Here is a 21,298-nt window from a genome sequence, read left to right as displayed (position 1 = left end):
TGTCCAAATTTATATGCTGCTCAAAAATATCTGTTTTCTTTATAAAATAGTGAAATATTTAGAGGATGCCCAATTGCCCAAAAGACTGACCGTTCCATCCAATCATACTGATTGGCTTGTTCACACGGAATCCTAAGTGGCTGGTGAAATCTGGTGGGACTATATGACACGTAAGCAATTTACTAATACTTTGTTTTAAGACACAAGATAGGGAACTTTTTCACGAATACAGAGGTATTGTTTTTTCTCTTTCCGCTGCAGTGGCTCCTTTCAGCGGTAGCGTTTAATATTATTATTATTAAGTATTATTATTAGTAGTAGTATTATTACGCAGTATTATTATGTGTAAAGCCTATTTGGCTCCTAGATTCAGAAGAAGATAAATTGAGCGAACGTTTTCAACTCGCATTTTGGATGTGCTATATAGAATTAAGGTTCATAAAAGATCATTCGGCTACCGCCTTATACAGGATGTTGCCTGCGGAGGTCAGACGAAGCATAAGTGACCTTCTGCAATATACTTTTGCAGTATTTAGAGGTTACCACACCGCCCTTGACTTCGTCCTAAGGTGCTAATAAGCATCGTCTAAAGCACTTCCGTTGCTGGTGATGTTGGTGTTTTTGTAGACGTGCCCAAATCAATAGCTACAGTACTCCAGGAGAACACTGTGACAGTCCATGATGGACTCTCGAAGCTGTCGGCGTTCACAGAACCTACGAAGGTACTCCAAGGTGATAATTCTAGTCCTCGCCTATTCTCGGTTCCTTTTGAAGATTTACCGGACAAGGTGCATGGGTTAAACGTCATGGTGAAGCTTCTCTTCTAACCTAAATGTTACCTAAATGCAGCGGACCTTAACCAGGTTGCACCGCCACTGTCTCCAAATAAGGTTTGACTATGACCCCTACTAAAATCAATTGATTTCAGAAAAAATGGTGAAATTGCGACTCGTGGTATGCTATATCATTCTAGGAAATTGCTCACATATGTCAATAGATTCAGCGACTTTGGGCTCCTAATCTTGTAAAACAGACACAGCTTTTCCTAGCATCTTCCGGTTAGATGCTCTGACAGGATCTCTTTCTAAACGATCTTGAGCTTTTATTTTTTTTTTTTTTTTTTGTTCTTGTTGTGGGATTGAGCTTCCGTTTTCGCACGGACTTCATCCACCAGCTAAAATTCACCTAGTGACTTGGTCGTTCTTCTTTGGTGATTCGCCTCGTGTCGTGCTCCAAAAAGGGCCTCTGAATGCGTATAGAGGTCGCTGTGACAGGTGTGCAACTAGATCTATATTGCTTTTTTCGCACTCCACTTGTCTGTGTCTAACTAGCCGTATTAGTGTTGCCTTTTTCCACGGCTGGCCTTAGAATTTTGGTGGCGAGTCTTCACAAGCAACAAGCACAAGTTGTGGCGAGTGCGCACAGAGTTCGACATAGTACAGCTTCTTCAAAAATATCTCCGCGAAAGTGACCGGCTGTACGGCTTTGTGGTGAATACGCTGTTTAGAGATAGGAAAAAGTGTCCAAGCGGAAACGAAATCGGTAGGTAAATCTCAGGGAATGGTTTAGTACCGACCAATATTTCTTGTCCTGGAAGTAGCCGAAAGACAGTGCTGCAATCTCTGCTTTGAACAACCGGTCAAAATACGAAAAACTCTCGGGGTGCGAAACACCGAGGCGGGATGGATCGCACACTGAATTACGCTCTGATTTTCAGCGACCGGAAAAAAAAAAGAGAATTGGTAAAAAAGAAAATCTGGCAACATCCCTCCCCGTAAAACATTCTATTCTACAGTGACCATTACAACATCATCATTGAAATCTGTTGTAGCTTTGCCTGGAGCAAAATCGATCGAATATATATATACAGAGAAAAATCCGGCAAATATCCTACAAACAACATTTACGACATTAATACGAGACCTTTCTAGAGAACATTTTCCTTTCCAGCTAGGCAATATTTATGAAATTCAGCCGATTTAGAAACTATATTTCGTAGGATGAGCGTAAGTCATATTTAATTAGCATCTGTCTCTTGCAGTAGTTCAATGCTGCACTAGATTTTCTTTCAGTTCACTTAACAAGGCACACCGGTCGTTTGCGAATAGGTCAATCAGCCTGCGCAAGGTGCATCGTTGCAGGATAAAAAATGTTTTCTTTGTGTTTCTGATACCTTTTTGTTAAGGTTATTAGTAACCAGAACAATCAGTCAATTTTTTTTAACACATTTACCTCATAGCAATAGTATCATATGCTTTGTTTGTGTTTGTAAAGGTGAGAGACTGACCAAACTTCTGCGTAACTTACTTCCATTATACGTACGCATAGTATGCCCAAGTCGATTTTTACCTAATCAACTAGACGGTACTTGAAGTGAATCCTACTTCATTCAGACAAAGTCCGAATGTGAGATATTTCTGAAACTTAAAATTATGCCTAAGCTCAGTTTATCACTATGATTTCGCGAATTTATCAAAAACTGGTGGAAGAATGGTTCCATTGAGTGAGCATTTTATGAAGTAGTTACTGAAACTGTAATTAACCTATAAAAATAGCAAAATAAGGTAACGATGGGGCAACAGTTTAGTGGGCTGCTATAACCAATACGTTACCAAAGGGAGATAGCGTATAGCCTGTCGCGATAGTTCTCATATAAATTATCTCACACATTCATTGCGTGTTAGCTTGTAAGCGCAGTTGGCAAGTAAAAAGAAAAAGAAAAAAAAAAAAAAAAAAAAAAAAAAAAACTGCATTGACCTAGCGTATCGGCATTGGCGGTTATACGTATCCTGTTTTCAACTTTAATGTTCATGCCTAGCTTATCGCGTGCTGGTAGATCCCCCTCTCTACTCATCTCAAATCATCCTTTTACCCATTAGAGCTGCTCAAGTTTACAACTGTCCTCTTCTATGCTCATTGTAAGGTGCGTGAAGCTCTAGAGTCATTTTGCCTTATCATTGGAAAACACTACTTTGGAGTACCTAGGTTACATGATTGTCGCCAGTCTCTAGTTCTTGATAGCTTACTAATTTAGCTATCAAGTAATAGATAATATTTTTTAAAATCTGTTTTTCGGCGCTCAATACAACTTGCTGTTATTAAGCAGTTTTAGTAAATTCATCGATATTGCCTGGAAATTCTTTGCACAGGATTTATTTACCATGTGGTTTATGTCAAGTGCTGTTTTGGCTCTATCAACCAGCATCATCCTGACGGCCAGTAATGGTCAAGCGGACCTAAAAAATCTTAAAGAAAATTTTAATGAAGAACTTAAAATAGCCAAACGGTACCTTTGCAAAGAACTCGGTGAGTGTTGCAGATTTTGTCAGATTTCATTCTTGCGCATCGCTAAATATGTTGTTGGCATGCATAGATACATAGCACCGTTGAATTGATTAAACTAGCTACACACGAGAGGCATCAGATACATATTCGTAAAAAAGTAAACTTCATTTTTGGGGCATCATTGTAAATGTTTGTCCTGCCTCTCTGTGAGAACTCGGGGCCCACGTAGCGGTGTCGCATTATTGACCTAATCCAACATGACGAACAGAAACATAGACATACGCCAGGTTACAAATAATAAGCGTATTACGATATAATGATATTTAGCAAACATCATATAACTTAGCATAACAGACATCATATAATGAAGGGCTTAATTTCGCGTTTACTTTTAGCTGAGTAATATTCCATCAAAATCGTTACATAGTAGCTAAAGCTCCTTTTCGGGTAGTGTCGCAGTTAGGCAATCATTTCTGTTATTTATCTTGATTTCTTTCGGTATTACAACCGCGAACAATTTATTAGAAAAAAAAACACATATGCTTTTTAGGCACGCATGTATTCGCATGGTCTGACGACGCAAGGTGCCGCTTAATATCGTCATTACTCTTATGGCTATTTACTAAGAAACTTTGTGTTAACATAGATGTTAAGCGTGTGTAGTTGATAGTGGCTGGATAAACTCTTTGTGAACTTACACGTACCTTACGCGCGATATGCTCAATCGAACAAAGAAAAAATTCTGAGATGTGCATAAACGACGTTGGCAATGGAAAGAGGTACATTGTTGGTGGTTTATGAATCTATCTAAATTTTGATGCCTATGATAATCTACCGCCAATTTCGAGTTTCAAACAAAGCAGGCAAAAATCCATGGTCCACGATGTTTTTAAGGCTGAAAATGGTAGCGATTCTCTTAGTGCTTACAGATTCTTCTAATCCACTTTTAAGGCTGGTGCTACAATCGTGGCACATCTAGCTGCTAATTTATTTACGCGTAATAACACCCCTATACAGTGTCAGCGGTTTGACGTACCTCAAGCGTCAAGCGACTCTGATTAAACAAGGAATTTCCTATGCGCGATAGCGGTCCAAGGTTTTTCGATAAGTTCTATATCATTTTTCCTTTGCTTTTAGACAAGTATCTATTATTTAGTGGCGATACTCGACTAGTGGCAACTGTAATTATTGACCTGATCGGTCCGCTGCATTCAGTAACGTTCGTCAGAGTTTTATCAATTTGCTTTTGAGTCGGTTTAAGTAATGTCAGTCGCTCAGGATCGAGCTTAAAAAGTAATGTTAACCTACCGTGGGCCAATAAGTGTGAAACCTGAATTCGAAGGATAAACTTTATTTCGCTGAAATCGCTAGTTCCTCATTTGTAATTCCTCTCTTATACTCAACTTAATCTGGCTCGTCAATTAATAGTCCTACAAACTGTTTGGGGGAAGTGGCTAGAGTCGTTGGATCACTAAGCCGAGGTGAATACTGGATTTCCCACCAGCCCAGATGAGCTACTTTTTGTTAGCGGTAAAGTTGTTATCTCCCAGCAACCCTGTCAACCTAGCTTCTGGGCGTCGTTTGTTTCTGTCACTCTGGTAAGCTTTACCAAAGTTTAACAAGTCTTTTTTTCGATTATAAGTTTCATGGTGAGTCAACTTCCTTTATTCCAGATCTCTTTGGATAAATGCGTGTGTTTATGCAGTAGTGCCCAAACCGCATTTTGTCTATTTTTTATCGCAAAAACCATCCATTTGATAGTAAGGAAGCATACGTTTGTAGTTTAACCTCACTGTGTGTTCGTTGTTCTGTTATTTCCATTCCAAACTCTAACGTATCTTTGTAACCTTTCGAAATTTGACGAAGATTACAATGCTTGACAGCTTTCACTTCAGGAAATCAACGACAATCGCTATGTTACGAACGTCATTTACGTTTTAACCAATTAAATGCCATGATAAGGTCAAATAATGCTAGCCCAAACTCATCTGTAGCGTTACGATTTTATCCTGAGAGCCTTCTTAGCGGCGAGGAGTTCCAGCGGATGAGGACAGGCTATATTCCGCAAAAAATTACGCGCGTAATACCATTTAGAAAAAGGCCAACAAAGAGAACAGCTGAGGAGTACCTCAACTACGCTGAGCAAGGACTAGTGACTCCAGTAAAAGTGAGTACGGCAACATCTTTTATTTATAATACTTGTGCTCGGTGTCGTGTGTCACTGGGTGCGATCTGCAAGATCGAAATAGAAACTTAACTTTCGCTAACTTCAAGGACGCATCGGAGTGAGGTCATTGAACTGTTCGAGGTCACGTTGATCAAGCATTTTTAGAGGACTATGTTCAATTTTCGAAATATTTGCTGACAGGCCAAATGATAGATATATTATAATATCCTCCAGTTCATTTTGCGAGCGTTTCTGTTTCGTGAGAATGAGGCTGTTAGCGAAAGGGACGGCATGCGACAAATACTAGCGGGACTGGACTCAAGGTAACTTTTTGTGGAGAGGTGGTTGTTTGGAACAGCATTAGCAATAGCTATACTTAGAAAACGAATAGTACACGAACCAGTTGTAATCAACAGGAAAAAAACCATAGTAGGACAACCTTTCTAAAGACATCTTGCGAACTAGTGCCAAATGCCTTCAGAACGATTAAGGGTTTTACCGGCTTCAAATGCCCTTTAGGATTTAGATTCCATCTAGCAAACTCCGAGCAGCGTCCCGACTCATAGTATCCCCGTTGTACGCGGCACAGATATCATCAGGGGCTGCATTGGTTGGTTTCGGCCCAACGCCAGAGAGAATCGAAGCGTCGTTTTGAAAGGTTGAAGTTTTATTTGTTACGCAAATAAACCGTGAGGAAGTAAAAAGGAAAGAGAACGTGCATTTTGTGCTCGAACCTAAACACTGCCCAGTGCAATAGTGCTAGAAGTATAATGGATAGATAAATGGTCCCAACTAATTTATGCTGCAAATAAACTATGTAACAAAATCTTTTTATCTGATTTTGAATTTGAACTCCTTTAGTTCGATAGCAGGCTTAGAAAGTTGTAGTGTCTTTAAGTGTGGTAACCTTAGCGGTGGGAACGAACCTTCGTTTAGCATCACACTTTTGCACATACGTTGTTCAGCAATTAGGGCTTTCTAATATCTACTGCTTAATGATACGTAATTGTCACAAACTTTCGAAGACCAACTATTGTTGTGAAGCGCATACTTAGCTGCTAATAATTTAAATGGGACCTGTAAGTTTACATTTTTCTAAATAGATTAAAGCTTTATTTTCTCATTAGGTTATAAAATAAACAATTTAATTGCCAATTTAATAAACAGTAATTGCAACTAAGACACTAACACTTAAGACGGTTAAAAGCCTTAAATTGGTGTTAACTTCGTCAGCCATATCGTCATACTTCAGTCCTCAGCGTGATTTTAAGGGCATAGCAAATCACAGTATTTACAAAAACACTTATCGGTAGGATCGCGACAACCATAATCCTCGTAACAGCGTATAACTGGCGACTGATTCTTGTCTCTATTCTGAACTATTCATTGCTTCAATGTTACACATGTTAGAATCAAGCTCGGACATTTTGTCTTCGAAATTTTTAATGAACTGGCAATATGGAGGTATCTCTGGTAGAAAGAATGGCCTACAGAGTTACAGAGAGCTGCACGTTTGCCATTAAGCGCACTAGTGTCCACGTTGGATGTCTTCACCCTGGAGGCAGCCGTATAACTCGTTTCAAGAAGGTGGGTTTAACCCTCTACAAAAGATACAAAGTGCATAGTCGGAAGCTTCTCCTAGAACAGCTGTATTCCGTGAGAGGCTCTGGGTGCAACTCGCATCTGAATTAGCCTAACCTGGATCTGAACCGTATCTGTCAGCGAGAGTTTTCATAGCTTTTTCGGTCGAGGATGCTAATACTAGCACTCTTCAAGTTCTCTCTTCAGCGGGCACTCGAAACTCGACTCAGCGCTTGGGCTAGTATATCACGCGTATGCAATAAATGGGACACGAGTGACAGCAGACTTATCCGTGTTTGTGTGGTCGATCGATGTTCCGTTGCTCCGACGTCTATCACTCTTCCATTGGCTTGCATGTCAGCCTTTAGAAAGCGTAGAACATTGGCTTGTAGAGCGATAGATTCTCGAGCACTCTACTCCGAGTCGAACGGGGTGCGGAAGTCGACAAAAATGTTACATACGAAACGACCTTTTGCGATGATTTCTAGAAGTAGATCTAAGGCATCGCGTGCCAACAATATTGATTGTTGAACACGAAATCCATATTACTCCTCTGCAAGTACTCTTTTGTGTTGAGATATGGGGTCAGCCGATATACAAGAAGGTTAGAAAAGATACTATATTTTGCTACCGCTCGCTACTACGTTTGCTTTATTAAGGCGTTTTCATTCTTCGGAATCAGTAATAGTAAGTATTCTTCGTATTGTTCGCGCCTGTTCAGTACGTAAAGAGGTCTTGGCTCCAGTGCGCGAGCAGGCGGCAAGTAAGTTGTTAATGTGATCTTGCAGGAACATCGGGGCAAGCTAGCCTGGTGTGAGCTACTCTACGAGACGTAAGGTTATTGCTGTGCTTGGCCGAGGGGCTGCCTTTCTTGCCGTTATTGATGGTCTTATTTAACTTGTTCTATGACGCCCGTGTGACAGGTGACGCTTTTTGCGCAATGGAGTATCGACGTATCTCAAAACGAACGCATGTTGATGCCTAGCTAATCTGCACAACAATGTCGACGCTGCGGGGGATGTACAGATCGTCCTTATTCTCTTAAGAAATCGTAGACTAGGTTTAGTGCCTTCATAGTCAGCAGGTAATTAAGATGCACAGTAATCATTCGCATTTCAGAATCAGAAGGAGTGTGGCGCATGTTACGCTTTCACGGCCTTGTCGGTGCTCGGATCAGCGTTTCTGAGAAAGTTTGGTAAAACAACGGATTTCTCTGAACAGCAGGGAATTGACTGTACGTTCAGCCGTTATGATGTTCGCATGAACCGTGGCTGCCATGGAGGGCATCCGTACTACGTCCTGCTGTACGCAAAAACAAAGCAATTCGTTAGTCAGACGAATTATCGCTATCACAACAGACTGCAGCATTGCAACATGTAAGTTCCTCATCATATAACCGTGGGACTTCTTGGAAGTACTAGCGGTAACTTGGAGAATAATCTGCATTAACGGTTATCAAGTATCGTTTGTTTTTTTCTGGCCGTTACCAATGGCTGGCAAATGAAATAAATGTAGGGGGTTTGACATCTAGAAGCAACAGTGAAAGCACTGACGAGCAGCCCGCATATTTTGTCATTGGCCACGTAACTCAATTCGTGGACACGTCTGACGAAACGGCAAAACGCGATATAAATTTACTTGCTCGTACATGTATGATTCGTCCAAAGCGTTCGTGAATACGTCGGTGTTCCTGGGCTCGTTTTCGTACACCGAGCAAATCATTGCTATCCAATTGGTTTAGTCTTCTGTAGTACGGCTAATCATGGCGCATGAGGGTGCAACTGAACAATAAGTTTATTGGTATTATTATTATCGATAATCGTATTGCATCCTCCTTGATATCTATTAGCGAGAACATAATCACAATCGTCGTGTGATATTTTGAGCAATTTTATAGAAACACCCATGCACCATAACATCGTATGGATCATTACGAAAAAGCAGCAGGCGAAGGGCTATGATACGAAGATTATAACAGATAATGTTACTGTTTTTTAAGCTGTCGTACATTTATCCCGATTACACACACTGATAATGGCTGTTGGAAAGTTAAGGCCATAATATATAATACTCATTCGAATGCGAGGAAGGCGAGCCACCGCGGCCTTTTTAACTTGCGAATAATAAAATTCGCCAAATAAGCAAATGTTCTACGTCAACGTCCATATGCGTACGTCAATAGTAAACGTATTTATTATAGAGCGCTTCATAATGGGCGTTACATTTACAATGATCTGCTACAAGCTGATACGTACGCTATAAAAACATGTGGTTTTTCGACTCGTCAAAGGAGTCACAAATGAAGTATTGGGACACCTAGCCGTTCATCATGACTGTCGAAGATTAATTCACTGAACGCTGTTTATTGTAAATAAATGTACGTATATGTGTAGTTTTACATTCTGGCACTCGACGCCATTCGTTCAATTCAACAATGATGCTATGTATATAAAGGTTATGTTTTACACATTTCACATTATACCCGAATCCGACGAGAACCGCTACGATAACAGCGCTTACTGATATGATGAGAGCAATGAGGCCATGCACTGCGCCTAAATTGATTTTTTCTTAATGCAAAAGGACGAAATTTAATCATAATGTACCTAGTGAGATCAGCATAAACGCTTAAAGTGACTATATATGTATAAATATATAGTTTCAAAAAGCATCGTGTAACAGGGCTTCTCTTGTTAAGCAATGTTGGTTCTAATTTCATGATATTCTACCTTTCAATGCAGTGTCGAAAAGGCCCAGACTGTATCCCTGCGCGCAGGTGTGGTAGAGTCCGATGGAAGTGACGAGGCTCTCATGCAAATCTTGCGAAAAATGGGCCCAGTATCTGTCGCTATCAGTGTAGGTGACTCGTAAGTATCATCTGCGATTCTGCAGAAACTATAGTAAATCTTAAATGTCATGTCACTATGGTGTCACGGAAACGGCTCGGGCCATTGTTTACGACTATCCTTGCAATGTAATATATTATACATTAGGTTTTTTGCATGGAATATATTATAGGGACTTCAAACATTACGGTGGAGGCATAATTACGCAATGCGGTACGGTTCCCGATCATGCCGTTGTTTTAGTGGGATATAGAGTATCTGATGATGCTGAAGGATCTTACTGGATTATCAAGAATTCCTGGGGTACCAAGTGGGGTGAAAATGGATTTGCCAGGATTCGCATGGGGGCTTGTAATATATCCGAGGACAGGCCCGTCGCTGTTATTTTAAAATAATCTGTATGACATCTAGGAACTGAAATCATTTCCTATTAGTTTTCAAAACTAGGAACGTTTATACAGTCCGTTCGCGTACATTGATGTTTCGAAATTGCAAATTATAATGTATATGATTCGTTCGAATTAGTAGCTAACACGAGTTCCTAACTAAGGCTAGTTATGTTAGCATGTAATATTTAAGTTAACTGGGTACTAAAATAGAAGTCATCTGTATTTTTAGACTTACATTGATATGATTACATTGAAAGTTAAAAATATACTGTGGGATTAGTGCATGTTCCTTTCTTAGAGTAGGTTTAAGCCTGTTTGGCAGTGGTTTTATTTTTATTAAAAATTAATAAATACTTACTTTTATCTCTACTGAAACAGTGCATCCTATGGAGGTGAAACGCAATAGATTATAAATTTTCCATACGGTAATCTTCTTGCTAATAAAAAATCTTATCATCCAAACGAAATGTGTTGTGTCAACGGAGACTAGAAGGGCGACAACCTTTGGTTACATCTGTGACCTACGCTGTTTAATATTTCCAGGCAATCATACAAGTATATCTAATATTAAGTTATTAAAACCACCTTTTTTTGCAGCTAAGGATAGTTCTCTTACCGTGTCTATACCGCGTAGACTATTATTATTGTCTAATGTTTAATCCTAACTTAAACTTTTTGCACCTTTTACATTGATTAATTTTTTTGAATTTTTAAAACGCTCAGTTCAAAATTGGATTTCGGTAGAATTTTTAGTTTAGTAAGCGACATTCTAATCAGGTTCCACTTATCAGTGTCGTGTGACGCGATGTTAAGTGTTTTCAGTGTTTGGGGATAGAGAAAAGATACTTTGAAAGTCACCAGTTAGTAGTTTAGGTTACGAATTAAAGCTGCAATTAAAGCGGTAAATGATGGCTATCTTGAATGAAAGACTATCAACCTATAAAAGAATCCCAATGAAATATCTTTTTCTTTTATTTATACAGTCTTAAAAACAAAACATAAGGAAAATTCTAAATCTTGGCGTGCTACCCTATTTCTTGTCGGATCCCTTCTTAAGGGTAAGTCAACAACTTCTCTTATTTTCAGCTATTCTTATTTTTGAGTGGCCCAAATTTTATCTGGCGCGATGCAGAAAAAAATATCGAAAGCTGCATCATGCATAATTAGGCTCCAAACGGTGTTCCCTTCAACAGCGCCCATCTATTTGAAATCGAATAAGCCTCGATAGCGCCTCCTGTAATAAATATAATTTGCGAGAATCGTCTGAATGAAGGCCCCCTTCTTGAAGAGCGTTCACCATACGTCAGGACACCGATTACTTTATTTGCTTGTTGAAGTTACATTAATCATCGACGACCTCCGTTTAGACTTTTGGACATCGATGCGTTCACCAGGTGTTTCAGAAGGTGGTAACAAGAGTTCGCAAAACAGACGGCAAACTTTTAAACAAAAGTAACGATAAGGGATAATGGTTTCTACCACAAATTAGGTGCACACACGCACTTTCACGAATTTAACGAGGGATGTGTTTGCAATAGATGTGGGAGGAATTATGATAAATACCATGCAGCAGGGAACTGCCTAGTAATCGTCATTCCAATAGTGTTCCTAGTGTCCTCATTTAGGGACCTCATACGTTGGCCTCGTAGGGCCAGTGTCTGTGCCGCAACTTTTGAGCTTATGAATGTTACGAATCAAGCAGGATATCAATGAAGAATCACCATCGATTCTGCGAGATGCTGTATCATATATTTTATTTATAGTTATGATGTTGAATTATCACTACCAAGGGTAAATAAACGTTATGAATATAATTAGCGTTCGTGCATGTTATCTAGCTTCTGTAACCCACTGCCAGTCAATATTCGCCTGTTACGTATTTCGTCAAAGGCGGAAGCCCTTATACCCCTGCTCGTGGGATAAGAGTCATCGATCGCTTCTAAGTAGGCCAGATGACTCTGACATATTTCCAGCGATGCTATGGCTATACCGGACTTAAATATTCACATAGCTATAATGTAAAAACTAAACCAGTTGTTATACTGGCGGCTTTTCATCAACTAGATCACCTTCTAAAATTAGCGCTCGGGACATGAGGGATGCACTACTAAAAAATACAAATCTATGGAGGCACCTGTGAGTGAAACAAAAAAGAAAGGCTCTGTTTCGACCGTTTGTCATGAACAGAGGCTTATTCATGATGTAGCTTTATACCTGATAAGTTTTTAGAGTTTGACTGTCCTTTTTTCGTCCGGACCTACGTCAGAATCGGATTAGGAAATCAATGTCTTATTCTGTTTATCTCTATAACAGTAATCGATTAAATAGATTCGGTTTAAAGCTGGCACAGACCTGGGTTCTACTAATCCGGCGAAACAACGATACTTCTATTACGATCTCAAGTAACCGAATGTTGGCAAAAATCGGCGGCTGAAGCAATAGCAGCACGTATGATCTTAGTGATTATGATACGTTTCGAGCCTGAATATTTTAGCTGATTCATGCACTCAGGTTGAAATCGTGTAAAGGCAAAGGACTTTGCAGAAGGTGTCCAAAAAAAAATTTATATTGCGTATGCATTTTTATTTTCTTTAAATTTAATGTTAACGAGTCTAATGTAAACCTTTCCTTTCACCGCTGATGCTCGAAATTATAAGCTCGTTTAGGTTAATACATTGCCGATAATGGTGAGCTACTATTCATAAGGTCAATTGTAGTCTGTTAATGTTGTTCGTTTTCTGATGTAGACTTCGTCATTAAGCTATCCCTACAAGAAAATCCAGTGACGTCAGGTCTAAGGAAAGATCAGGATACTCTAATACGCTGTTGCGAAGATTCTGATGAAGATGTGCCCCCATCAAGTGGTAGTAGTTGGTAGGAGGTCCGTGTTGTTATGACGTGAAGTTTGCTTCCTTTGCGGAAGTCCTGTTGAATGTACGATAAGAGATGCTTGCATTAAATTAAAGTAATTGACGCCAGTCATTATTTTGTCAGAAAGTATGGGTCACAGTGTACGCACTTTTCTGGGATACCTTGTACATTCGAAATTTGTATTATTTTTTTTTTGACAACCAGATAACTAGATTCCATTTGTAAATATGCAAAATGAAGGTGCTGCTGTTAGGAATGTTTGTAAAAAGAACAAGACGCTGTCGGAGCCACTACGAATTTGTTTTGCTATATATGAGTTTTTATAGGATTAGCATCTATCACACCGTAGTAGACTATACGTTGCGGAATTATATGCATCACACTATTACAGCCTTCTTCTGCACCTGGGGTGTAGTTGTGTCGTTTTGGCGAAAAGAAACGTCTCGCATTATATCCACCTACGATGGTGATACTCGTCGTAAAGCTTCGACTAATCGTATCTGCTACTAGCATTGCGACTGCAGAGACAGTCTGTGCTGGTTGAATGCTTGCACTAGTTCTGGCAGAAGAAAATCTTATGACCCGGGAAAAGCCAAGGATAGTTCTGCATACGATCGGATCGCCGCAAAAAACGCGCCGTAAAAGTAGACCGAATCCAGATCACGGGTGGTGTTTGCCACTCTGGCCTCATCCGACTGAATGACACGATTGAGCAATCAGCTCCTCACTTTATTAGCCCAGCCTTGCCGCCGTTGTCGGTACTTTTCCCGTTATGATTAAGCTAAAATATAGCAAGTGTTTAATGTAAACAGCTAGTTGTTCAGATATGATTTGGTTGTGCTTTTTTTTTTTTTATATGTCATCTCTTTTATTTAGATCTATTCGAGTATGGAAGAGGCGATTGATCAAACTATGGTATTTGAATGTCGATGCCTTTTTGGCTTATTGTTCGCGCCCATTAATCGAATTTATTCAAATTGTCCACGGCGATGCTTGTCGTAAACAAAGCCAGCATATAGTTATACCGTATTCGTTAATCGACGATTGAGCACAACCGGAAACTGCTATATGTCTTGACGTTCCCGCTTCAACGACATCAACTGCTGCTGCTGACGATCATGATTATGATGCTAATCATTACGCTACAGCTACTGTGGCTCTGGTTGACGACCGCTGGAATGGCGACGTCCGTGTACCCCAAACCCGCCGCCAAGGTGTTCGTTTGCATTGAACAACCAGCAACAGTGGCAGCAATTGGCTGCCTCAGCGTTAAGAGCAAGAGGGAGCAGAAGCCGCCGCGACTGGTGCAGATGATGCAGGGAGGGTGGGGAGTTGGAATCGGACGCCGTTTTGGCAAGCAAGCGAATTTAGCACCGGAAAAGCAATGAAACAGCAACAGATGACAGGGGAGTTTTTCGTACTTCCGTTGTGGTTACAGCTGCCGTGACTAACTATGTGATATGTGTCAAGCAAGTGTGTCTGATCGACAGCGAAGGCTATCGACAGCCGACGAGGATTGGAAGCAACGCTTTCGACTTGAAGACTTGTATAGGTGACCAAAGCCTCTGATGACTATCACAAAAAGGGGCCAACTTTCTCTGAGGCCTGCAAATTCAGGTCCAGAATGAAGCGTTCATTTCTTGATGCCTCCTTGAACCGATTATAGAGTTATAGGAGCCAACAGTAAGCATTGCCCGTTGAGTAGATCATCGAGTTACTGCTATCTGGATCATCCTCATTCTTGCTGTGTTCGTAGAGAGCAGAGCTTCGATCACTATTTTCAGTCATAACAACCGACAAGCCATAAAGAATTCCATCCACCAAAAGGTTCTACACTTGCGTTGTAGTTCCTCATTTGGCCTTATTTAAAGAATCTTCTTTTCACAACTTCCTGAATATAGCATAGCATTGAATCATGACTGTGATATTGAAGAGACAGACCAAAATGTAAAGAATCACTTTCTTTGGGAACGAAACTTTTCTTTTGAAGTTGTCTGTTAAACGCACTCACGTAATTGATGTTTAATTGTGCTAGCTTTGCGGCGTCGTTTCTTAAATCGATTCGTTAGTATCATGCCACATATTATGATTGCCTTTTGTTATTTTTCCTAGGAAATTTCATGGCCTTAAAATGTGTCTGTCTATAATTTTTAATGACTGAACATAATAATTTTCTACTCTTATATATATATATATATATATATATATATATACTGCTACAACCAATTTCTGCTGGGAAAAACGGTCTGTGATAAATTGGAGTATCAAGTACGTTGAGGAGCAAAGTGTCAACAAGATATTTCGTATGCTTGCGCACTCTTGACGTCCTGTTCCTGCATATATGTAATTTAGCCTGGTATACCAAAGATGGAAGCTTTGGCATAAGTACTTAAAAAACGCCAACGAAGGTGAAGTGACAATTGTTTAACGCCAAATAAATTTACAGTGCTTATCGTACAAAAGTAGGAGTTCTATTATAGCGATGCTAGTTAATAATACGTAGTCGGGTTACTTATTTTAACTCTGGTTGAAGGACGTTAAGTTTACATTAAATTTCAGTAATTATATTTTAACCAAAAACCGTCAGAAACACAGCTTTCGGAGCTGAGGCAGCGGTCGACCTAAGAGAAGCAAGCCTGCAAAAAGCCTGAAAGTGAGTGAAATAGACCTAAATGAATTTCTTATTTATAAAAACTTCTTCTAAATGAACTGAATTTCCTCATAGATAACGTTACGTTTACAAAGTTAAGCCTGTCTCATTATTTCATTTTCATTGTACAACTCGTCTGTTAAGTATATCGTTTCGTCCGTTGAATATATGTTCGATGTGTTGATTACCCAACGTACGATGCCAATAAATTATAAAAACCAAAGTACACTAGTCAGACAATGTTGTATACATAAGGTTGAAATATAAGATTTTTCATCTAATCGTCAAGAAACGCAGCATTTAACACGATTTCTTTGACTTCTTACTTTTCACGATCCCTTTCCATCTGTCAGTCTTTTCATTTACTCCCTCTGGCCGGAAACTTTTAGGTCTGATGTTGAACAAGTTGTCGATTTTGAAACTCAAATACCCGCGGGTACAGACTTCATTTGCCAGAGATCGGATATAGTCATCTATCGGACCGGAATCTGCTTGCAGAAAGGTCCTTAGCCAGGTTTAGAAGTATTTGCTGTACTTGGCTTGGCATCATCGTGAAAAAATACGATTTAGCCTCATTTATTGAACCTTTTTTTATCGGGTAATAGCTTCGGTTACTTGATGCGATCTATACTTAGCTGTCTGATTCTTCCTAGTGCGTAAGACCATCGTGTTTTTGAAATGGTGATGTGGGCTAACGTTAAAATAGCGTAGTTAGCCATTATTTTCGCATCCTTATAATGAATGGCATGAAGACACCGCTTCTCATTATCGGTTTTGATTCCGTGTGAAGAACTGGTATTTCTACTGCATACTGGTCAATGTCGTCGGGAAAATTCAGAGACAATGAGAAACCATACTTCTCTGTGATCCTCATTCACTTCGCGGGAAACCTAAGGTTCTAACGTGCCTATCAATATTAATACGACCGCAATTCATATTCCCGTCCAAAACACAAATTGTTTATTAGCCGTCTTCCTTCATAGTGCCTTAAAATCCATCCTCATAAACCTCAAATGACCGACCGAGCGGGACATTCTCCAATTCCGAGACACTGCACAGATATCTCAACCTCCCTTCACGGTAGGTCCACCTCAGCGCAAGGCAATATGGGGCAGGTGCCGAAAGTGCGCTTTTATCTTAGAGCATTTAATTTTTGGCGCCTAAACTAGACGTAAATTGCATTGCACAATAAAAGTAGAGTGGATTTACATCGGATGTAGAAAGTACTTTCGTACCGTATATAAAAGTAAACAAACAGTAGAGAGGTAACAGGCAACAAGCGCATTAAAGTAAATATATTTATGTATTCTAACTTCATAGATGTTATGCTGTTGGTTAATTAGTTCTTTTACAGATAAATTGCATCACGACTAGCGTAATGGGCGGTAGTTCGGGTGCAAAGAAAATTGTTGTGTACAGAAAACAGTTTTATTGAAATAGAACACGAGTTTACGAAGGCTGCATTGCATTGAAAGGTTGTGGAAAGTGTATGCTTCTTCTATATGACTATTTTAAATTACGAAATCTCCGAGACTTCCGCTGGTTACGTTTTTCATGCATTCGGTTTATTACAGACTATTCTGAAACCAGTGTTCAAATTCAGTCAGATCCAACATTGCTGCGTTTGCAATAGCTAGAAGAAATATTAGGTCGATGCAAGAAGTTTCACCATTAACATATTGCACGGCATGAATGATTGAAGAAGTTTTAAATATAAACAAAGTCAAGGCTGACCCTTTGCACTGTTCGGGCTACTTTTCTACCAGTGAATTTTCTTTGGCGGTTATCTTTTCCGCAACTGTGGCGGACTCCGCATCGGCATATTGCTGGGACTGCTCATATGCACCCCCAATACCCACATCACAGTTGCTAATAGCGACGACCTCAGCTCTTTAATCCTTCAAATAAATATGCTAATAACGACCGAACCCCATCATCCAAAACGCATTTTGTTTTCCTATTTATAATTCTTGCCCAGCTTCTGGGCATTTCTGACACTATGGTGCGGATATGGTGTAATGCGCAATAGTTCATACATATAGAAGGTACACGCACACCATTAGGATAGCGTTCTGTGCTGGAAGCATCATATATTGAGAGATTGCACGGATGTCAGGCCGAAAGGGAGTGCCGGCCTCGCGCCGTGCGTAAACTGAGTCGGAAGTCGTGGGGCAGTCTACAGGCTCAAAGGCGGCCAAGGATAGCAATGGTATTAGCATTTAGTGAAGTAAAATCTGCTACTTTTCGCCTCGTTTAAGGATAGCACCTGTCATAAGAGGGACAGGTGAGAATCAGCCCTGCTTTAAAGTAGGTCTGCGATACCTGTACGAAAACTTAGGGTGTACTATTGATGGTGGTGAAGGGATCATGAAACTGTTAAAATCTACACTTGTAGATTCCTAGAAAGCTTCACGTAAAAGACAAATGTCAGGGCATAGAAAAATGTTCCTTAAAACACACGTGGGCAGCGAGCTGAATGTGCGGAATAGAAAGACGTGTTAGAAAAAGCCGAGCAATTAGAGTCTAACAGCCGAAAACGAATAAAGCTGGAGCCTGACGTAGGAAATGTGACGAATCTGTGTTGTATCGGAGGTTTGTAATGGCGACACGAATAGGTAGCTATCGCATTTGGGCTTTTTCACAGACCACGTCTTCTTATTGGCAAATGCATTCAAGTCAACATGCGCGTGCTTCAACAGAATTCCGTGCACCACACTGTATGTATGATCGGTTAAAGAAGATAATACACGATAGTCTAATAGCCATTTCTAAATACACATAAAGTTAATAGTAGCTGAAAAATCTATCCTATTTCCGAACATGTCTAACTGTATATTGCTAAAAGTGTTCATGCCCGTATGACCGGCATCGATTCTGTAGAACCATCAAAGTTAGCTGCTTTTTGCTGAATTTTCACACAAAAAAATCTGTATGAGAGCCGATTGTACGTACCTTCTTGTGCCGGAAAAGTTTATCCTCGAATATGTATAGAGAGTCTTTCGCGATTACGGATTTTCTACTGGAAGGTCTTTCCATGCTGTACATGTTGCATGTGGAGCATAATTTTTAATATCTCATATTTTAACTATCTAACGGTAAAATATGATTTTTGCTGAAAGGCTTTATAGTTAATCATTCCTGTGAATCGTCTCAGCATATGGCACATAATTTTTGTCTGAATGGTTTACATTTGACGCAATATAAAACATGTCAGTGTATATTGTTTAACTTTGTGAATACTGTTTTTTATAGTATAATCTCTTTTTCTAATTTGGTTAACTCGCGAGATGGTTTATACATGAACTATTTTGGCATATATGGGTCATCCTTCGATCGGACAAATACTTCTCCGAGGTGGCGGTATGGATTTACGATTGACTGAAGTGGGGAAACAGAATAAAACAACGTTAGCATGGGAGAGTAGGAGTACCCGTAAAAGGGTACTGTGTCTGGATCTTGGACTAATGATACGTTGTGATAATTGCAGCATAACAGCAAGACCGTCGAAACATTCGAACGAAGAACGGGATGCTAATAGATTGACTAAATGAGAAAAATACAATTATTGCAACGGATAATGTGATGTGTTCTGCAAAATCCGAAGAGAATTTCTACCGAGTAAGAGTGTAGGTCTTCCAGGAAGACTGTAGTTAATCTAGGTGTAACGCGAACCAAATTCATTCATGTTCAAGTCGGCTCATAAAATAACTAAGTCTGTTGACGTGCGGTTCTTCTAAAACGGGCGAGTACGAACAACTTGAAGACATGACGCTATGAGGCATATTAAGTCGAGAATCGACCAGGGGAAAGGGGACGCATCGAGTTATATACACAAATAGGTAAGGTAGAAAATAGTAAATTATTCTAGTAAAGAGCTTTATCGCTCTCACTACAAAGGAGGAGAGGTAGTACCAAATTATGACAGGAAGCCTTTCACTATACAATAAGCTGATAGATCTCTTTGGTGTGTACTAACATAAATGTATAAGCTTTCATATTATCCTACCTACTAAGTTACAGAACGTACATAAGCGTTTCGCGTAGTCTTTACATGTACTAAGCACTTATATGGATGGAGCTAATTTATAGGTCCACGGCATAAACAGATTCCTGATACAGGCACTATACTGACGGTTGCACAACTTTGCCGCATTGCCTCTGTAAGTAAACAATTATCAGCGGACGAATTTGAAGTACTTGGCGTGTCGTCGTTCATGACAGCCCGAAAAAAAGGAGAAAAAGTGGAGCTCCCAGACATGTCGTAACTTCTTAGCTTAATGCGGGCTGTATGATAGGCCTGATATTGAGCAGTCGAATAGCAGTTATCCGCAAGAGCGTATGGAGTTAATCGCAGACGCCACTCAAGTTCATCTGTGCCGGACGATGCCTTTGGACGTTTTAGTGTGTTGAGAGACTGGATCCGCCCGCATGTCATTAGCTCCGAGAGTAAAGTGGAATTGCCTAAAATCAACAGTCGAGCTCTTGTGCTACAAGAAATCGGGGTCGCGGTCCATATTCTTCTCAAGCTATATTGCAGCAGAATGGCTAACTTCGATTAAGCGTCTGTATTGTCGATCAATGGTAAAGCACTGCTATCCATAAACGTACTACAATGAGCTTGTATATATCATCGATAATATGTTTCAATAATAAAAAAACACAATGGTGACAAATTAAATATCTGCTGACTAGGGCAAAATCGAAATGAAGGTTATGAATATGACTTATAAGGCATTGCCACAACAGATTACTGTGAATTTGTTATCTGTGATACAATAAACAAGGGAGATCTTGTAGATCTAAAAGCTGGAATACCTTAAAGACGGCATCTGTTTTAGTCAGCTATAAAGCATTGCCTAGATCTAAAAATGCTTCAATGGGCTCATGACAGAGAGACTTAACTTGTTGGTTTAAAAAAGCTAAGTTGCAACACTTTTTCAGAAAATTTAGAATGTTGACTGACATTCGTTTACCCGTATAGATATTAAAAGTAGTGATGTGTGATAAGCAGTACTGTAGTCGTGTTACCTTTGACTGTGCGTAAACTTATGCTTTTTCCAACATACTCATCAAAAAGATGCTATTCAAAGCATGTAGTTTTACGACAAGAAGTTACCTGGAATACTAACTTGAATCTGGAAAAAAATCACGGTAGTATTCAACCGGGCAGGAATGGCCAAACGATACTGATTTGCTGAGTCAGAGAATCGGCCGAACTAAGCTTTATATTCATACTAAGGGGTTTATCGAAAGGCAAACCTGCTATAACAGACCCGCAGCATGAACATGGCATGCGTTACTCCACCGCAAGATTAGGACGTTTTTTGTTTTTTTTTTGGAATTAAGATCAAACATAAACATAAAGTGTCGAAGCTAGCGTCCACACCAGACCAGATTAGTTTATGCTGCTCCGTAATTAGCGAAATGCCCTATACAGAACACACCACGGATGCTTTCTGAGCTAATGACGTCAATCGACCCAGCGGTTAAAAAGGTCGTCTCCATTTTA

At 39.8% G+C, this 21,298-nt stretch overlaps 1 protein-coding gene across 12 annotated transcripts; it reads left to right on the top strand.

The window, feature by feature from the left end:
• LOC111251602 (uncharacterized) lies at positions 1-10,735 on the top strand. Of its 12 annotated transcripts, none has more exons than XM_022808304.2 (6): positions 11-170; positions 628-732; positions 5,169-5,452; positions 8,153-8,409; positions 9,775-9,900; positions 10,052-10,735. In XM_022808304.2, the coding sequence occupies exons 1-6, from the start codon at positions 164-166 to the stop codon at positions 10,272-10,274; spliced, it is 1,002 nt and encodes a 333-aa protein (XP_022664039.1). In that variant the 5' UTR covers positions 11-163; the 3' UTR covers positions 10,275-10,735. The 12 variants fall into 12 exon arrangements, with proteins under 12 accessions (XP_022664045.1, XP_022664039.1, XP_022664042.1 ...); XM_086990620.1 differs by having other exon boundaries at positions 12-170; positions 5,181-5,452; XM_086990623.1 differs by having other exon boundaries at positions 14-170; positions 628-722; positions 5,152-5,452.
• The last annotated feature ends 10,563 nt before the right edge of the window (positions 10,736-21,298 follow it).

This window comes from Varroa destructor, unplaced genomic scaffold (assembly GCF_002443255.2).
Source record: "Varroa destructor unplaced genomic scaffold, Vdes_3.0 BEIS01000005.1, whole genome shotgun sequence".
Classification (NCBI taxonomy): Eukaryota; Metazoa; Arthropoda; class Arachnida; order Mesostigmata; family Varroidae; genus Varroa; species Varroa destructor.
The sequence above is the reverse complement of the archived record's forward strand: the minus strand, read 5'-3'. Positions and strand labels throughout refer to the sequence as shown.

Excerpts from the sequence above, each read along its gene's own strand:
- LOC111251602 (XM_022808302.2), top strand. The coding sequence starts at position 3,162 with ATGTGGTTTATGTCAAGTGCTGTTTTGGCTCTATCAACCAGCATCATC. Across the intron at positions 3,307-5,168 it reads GTACCTTTGCAAAGAACTCG|CTTTCACTTCAGGAAATCAA; the intron begins GTGAGTGTTGCA and ends AATGCTTGACAG. Across the intron at positions 9,901-10,051 it reads GCTATCAGTGTAGGTGACTC|GGACTTCAAACATTACGGTG; the intron begins GTAAGTATCATC and ends AATATATTATAG.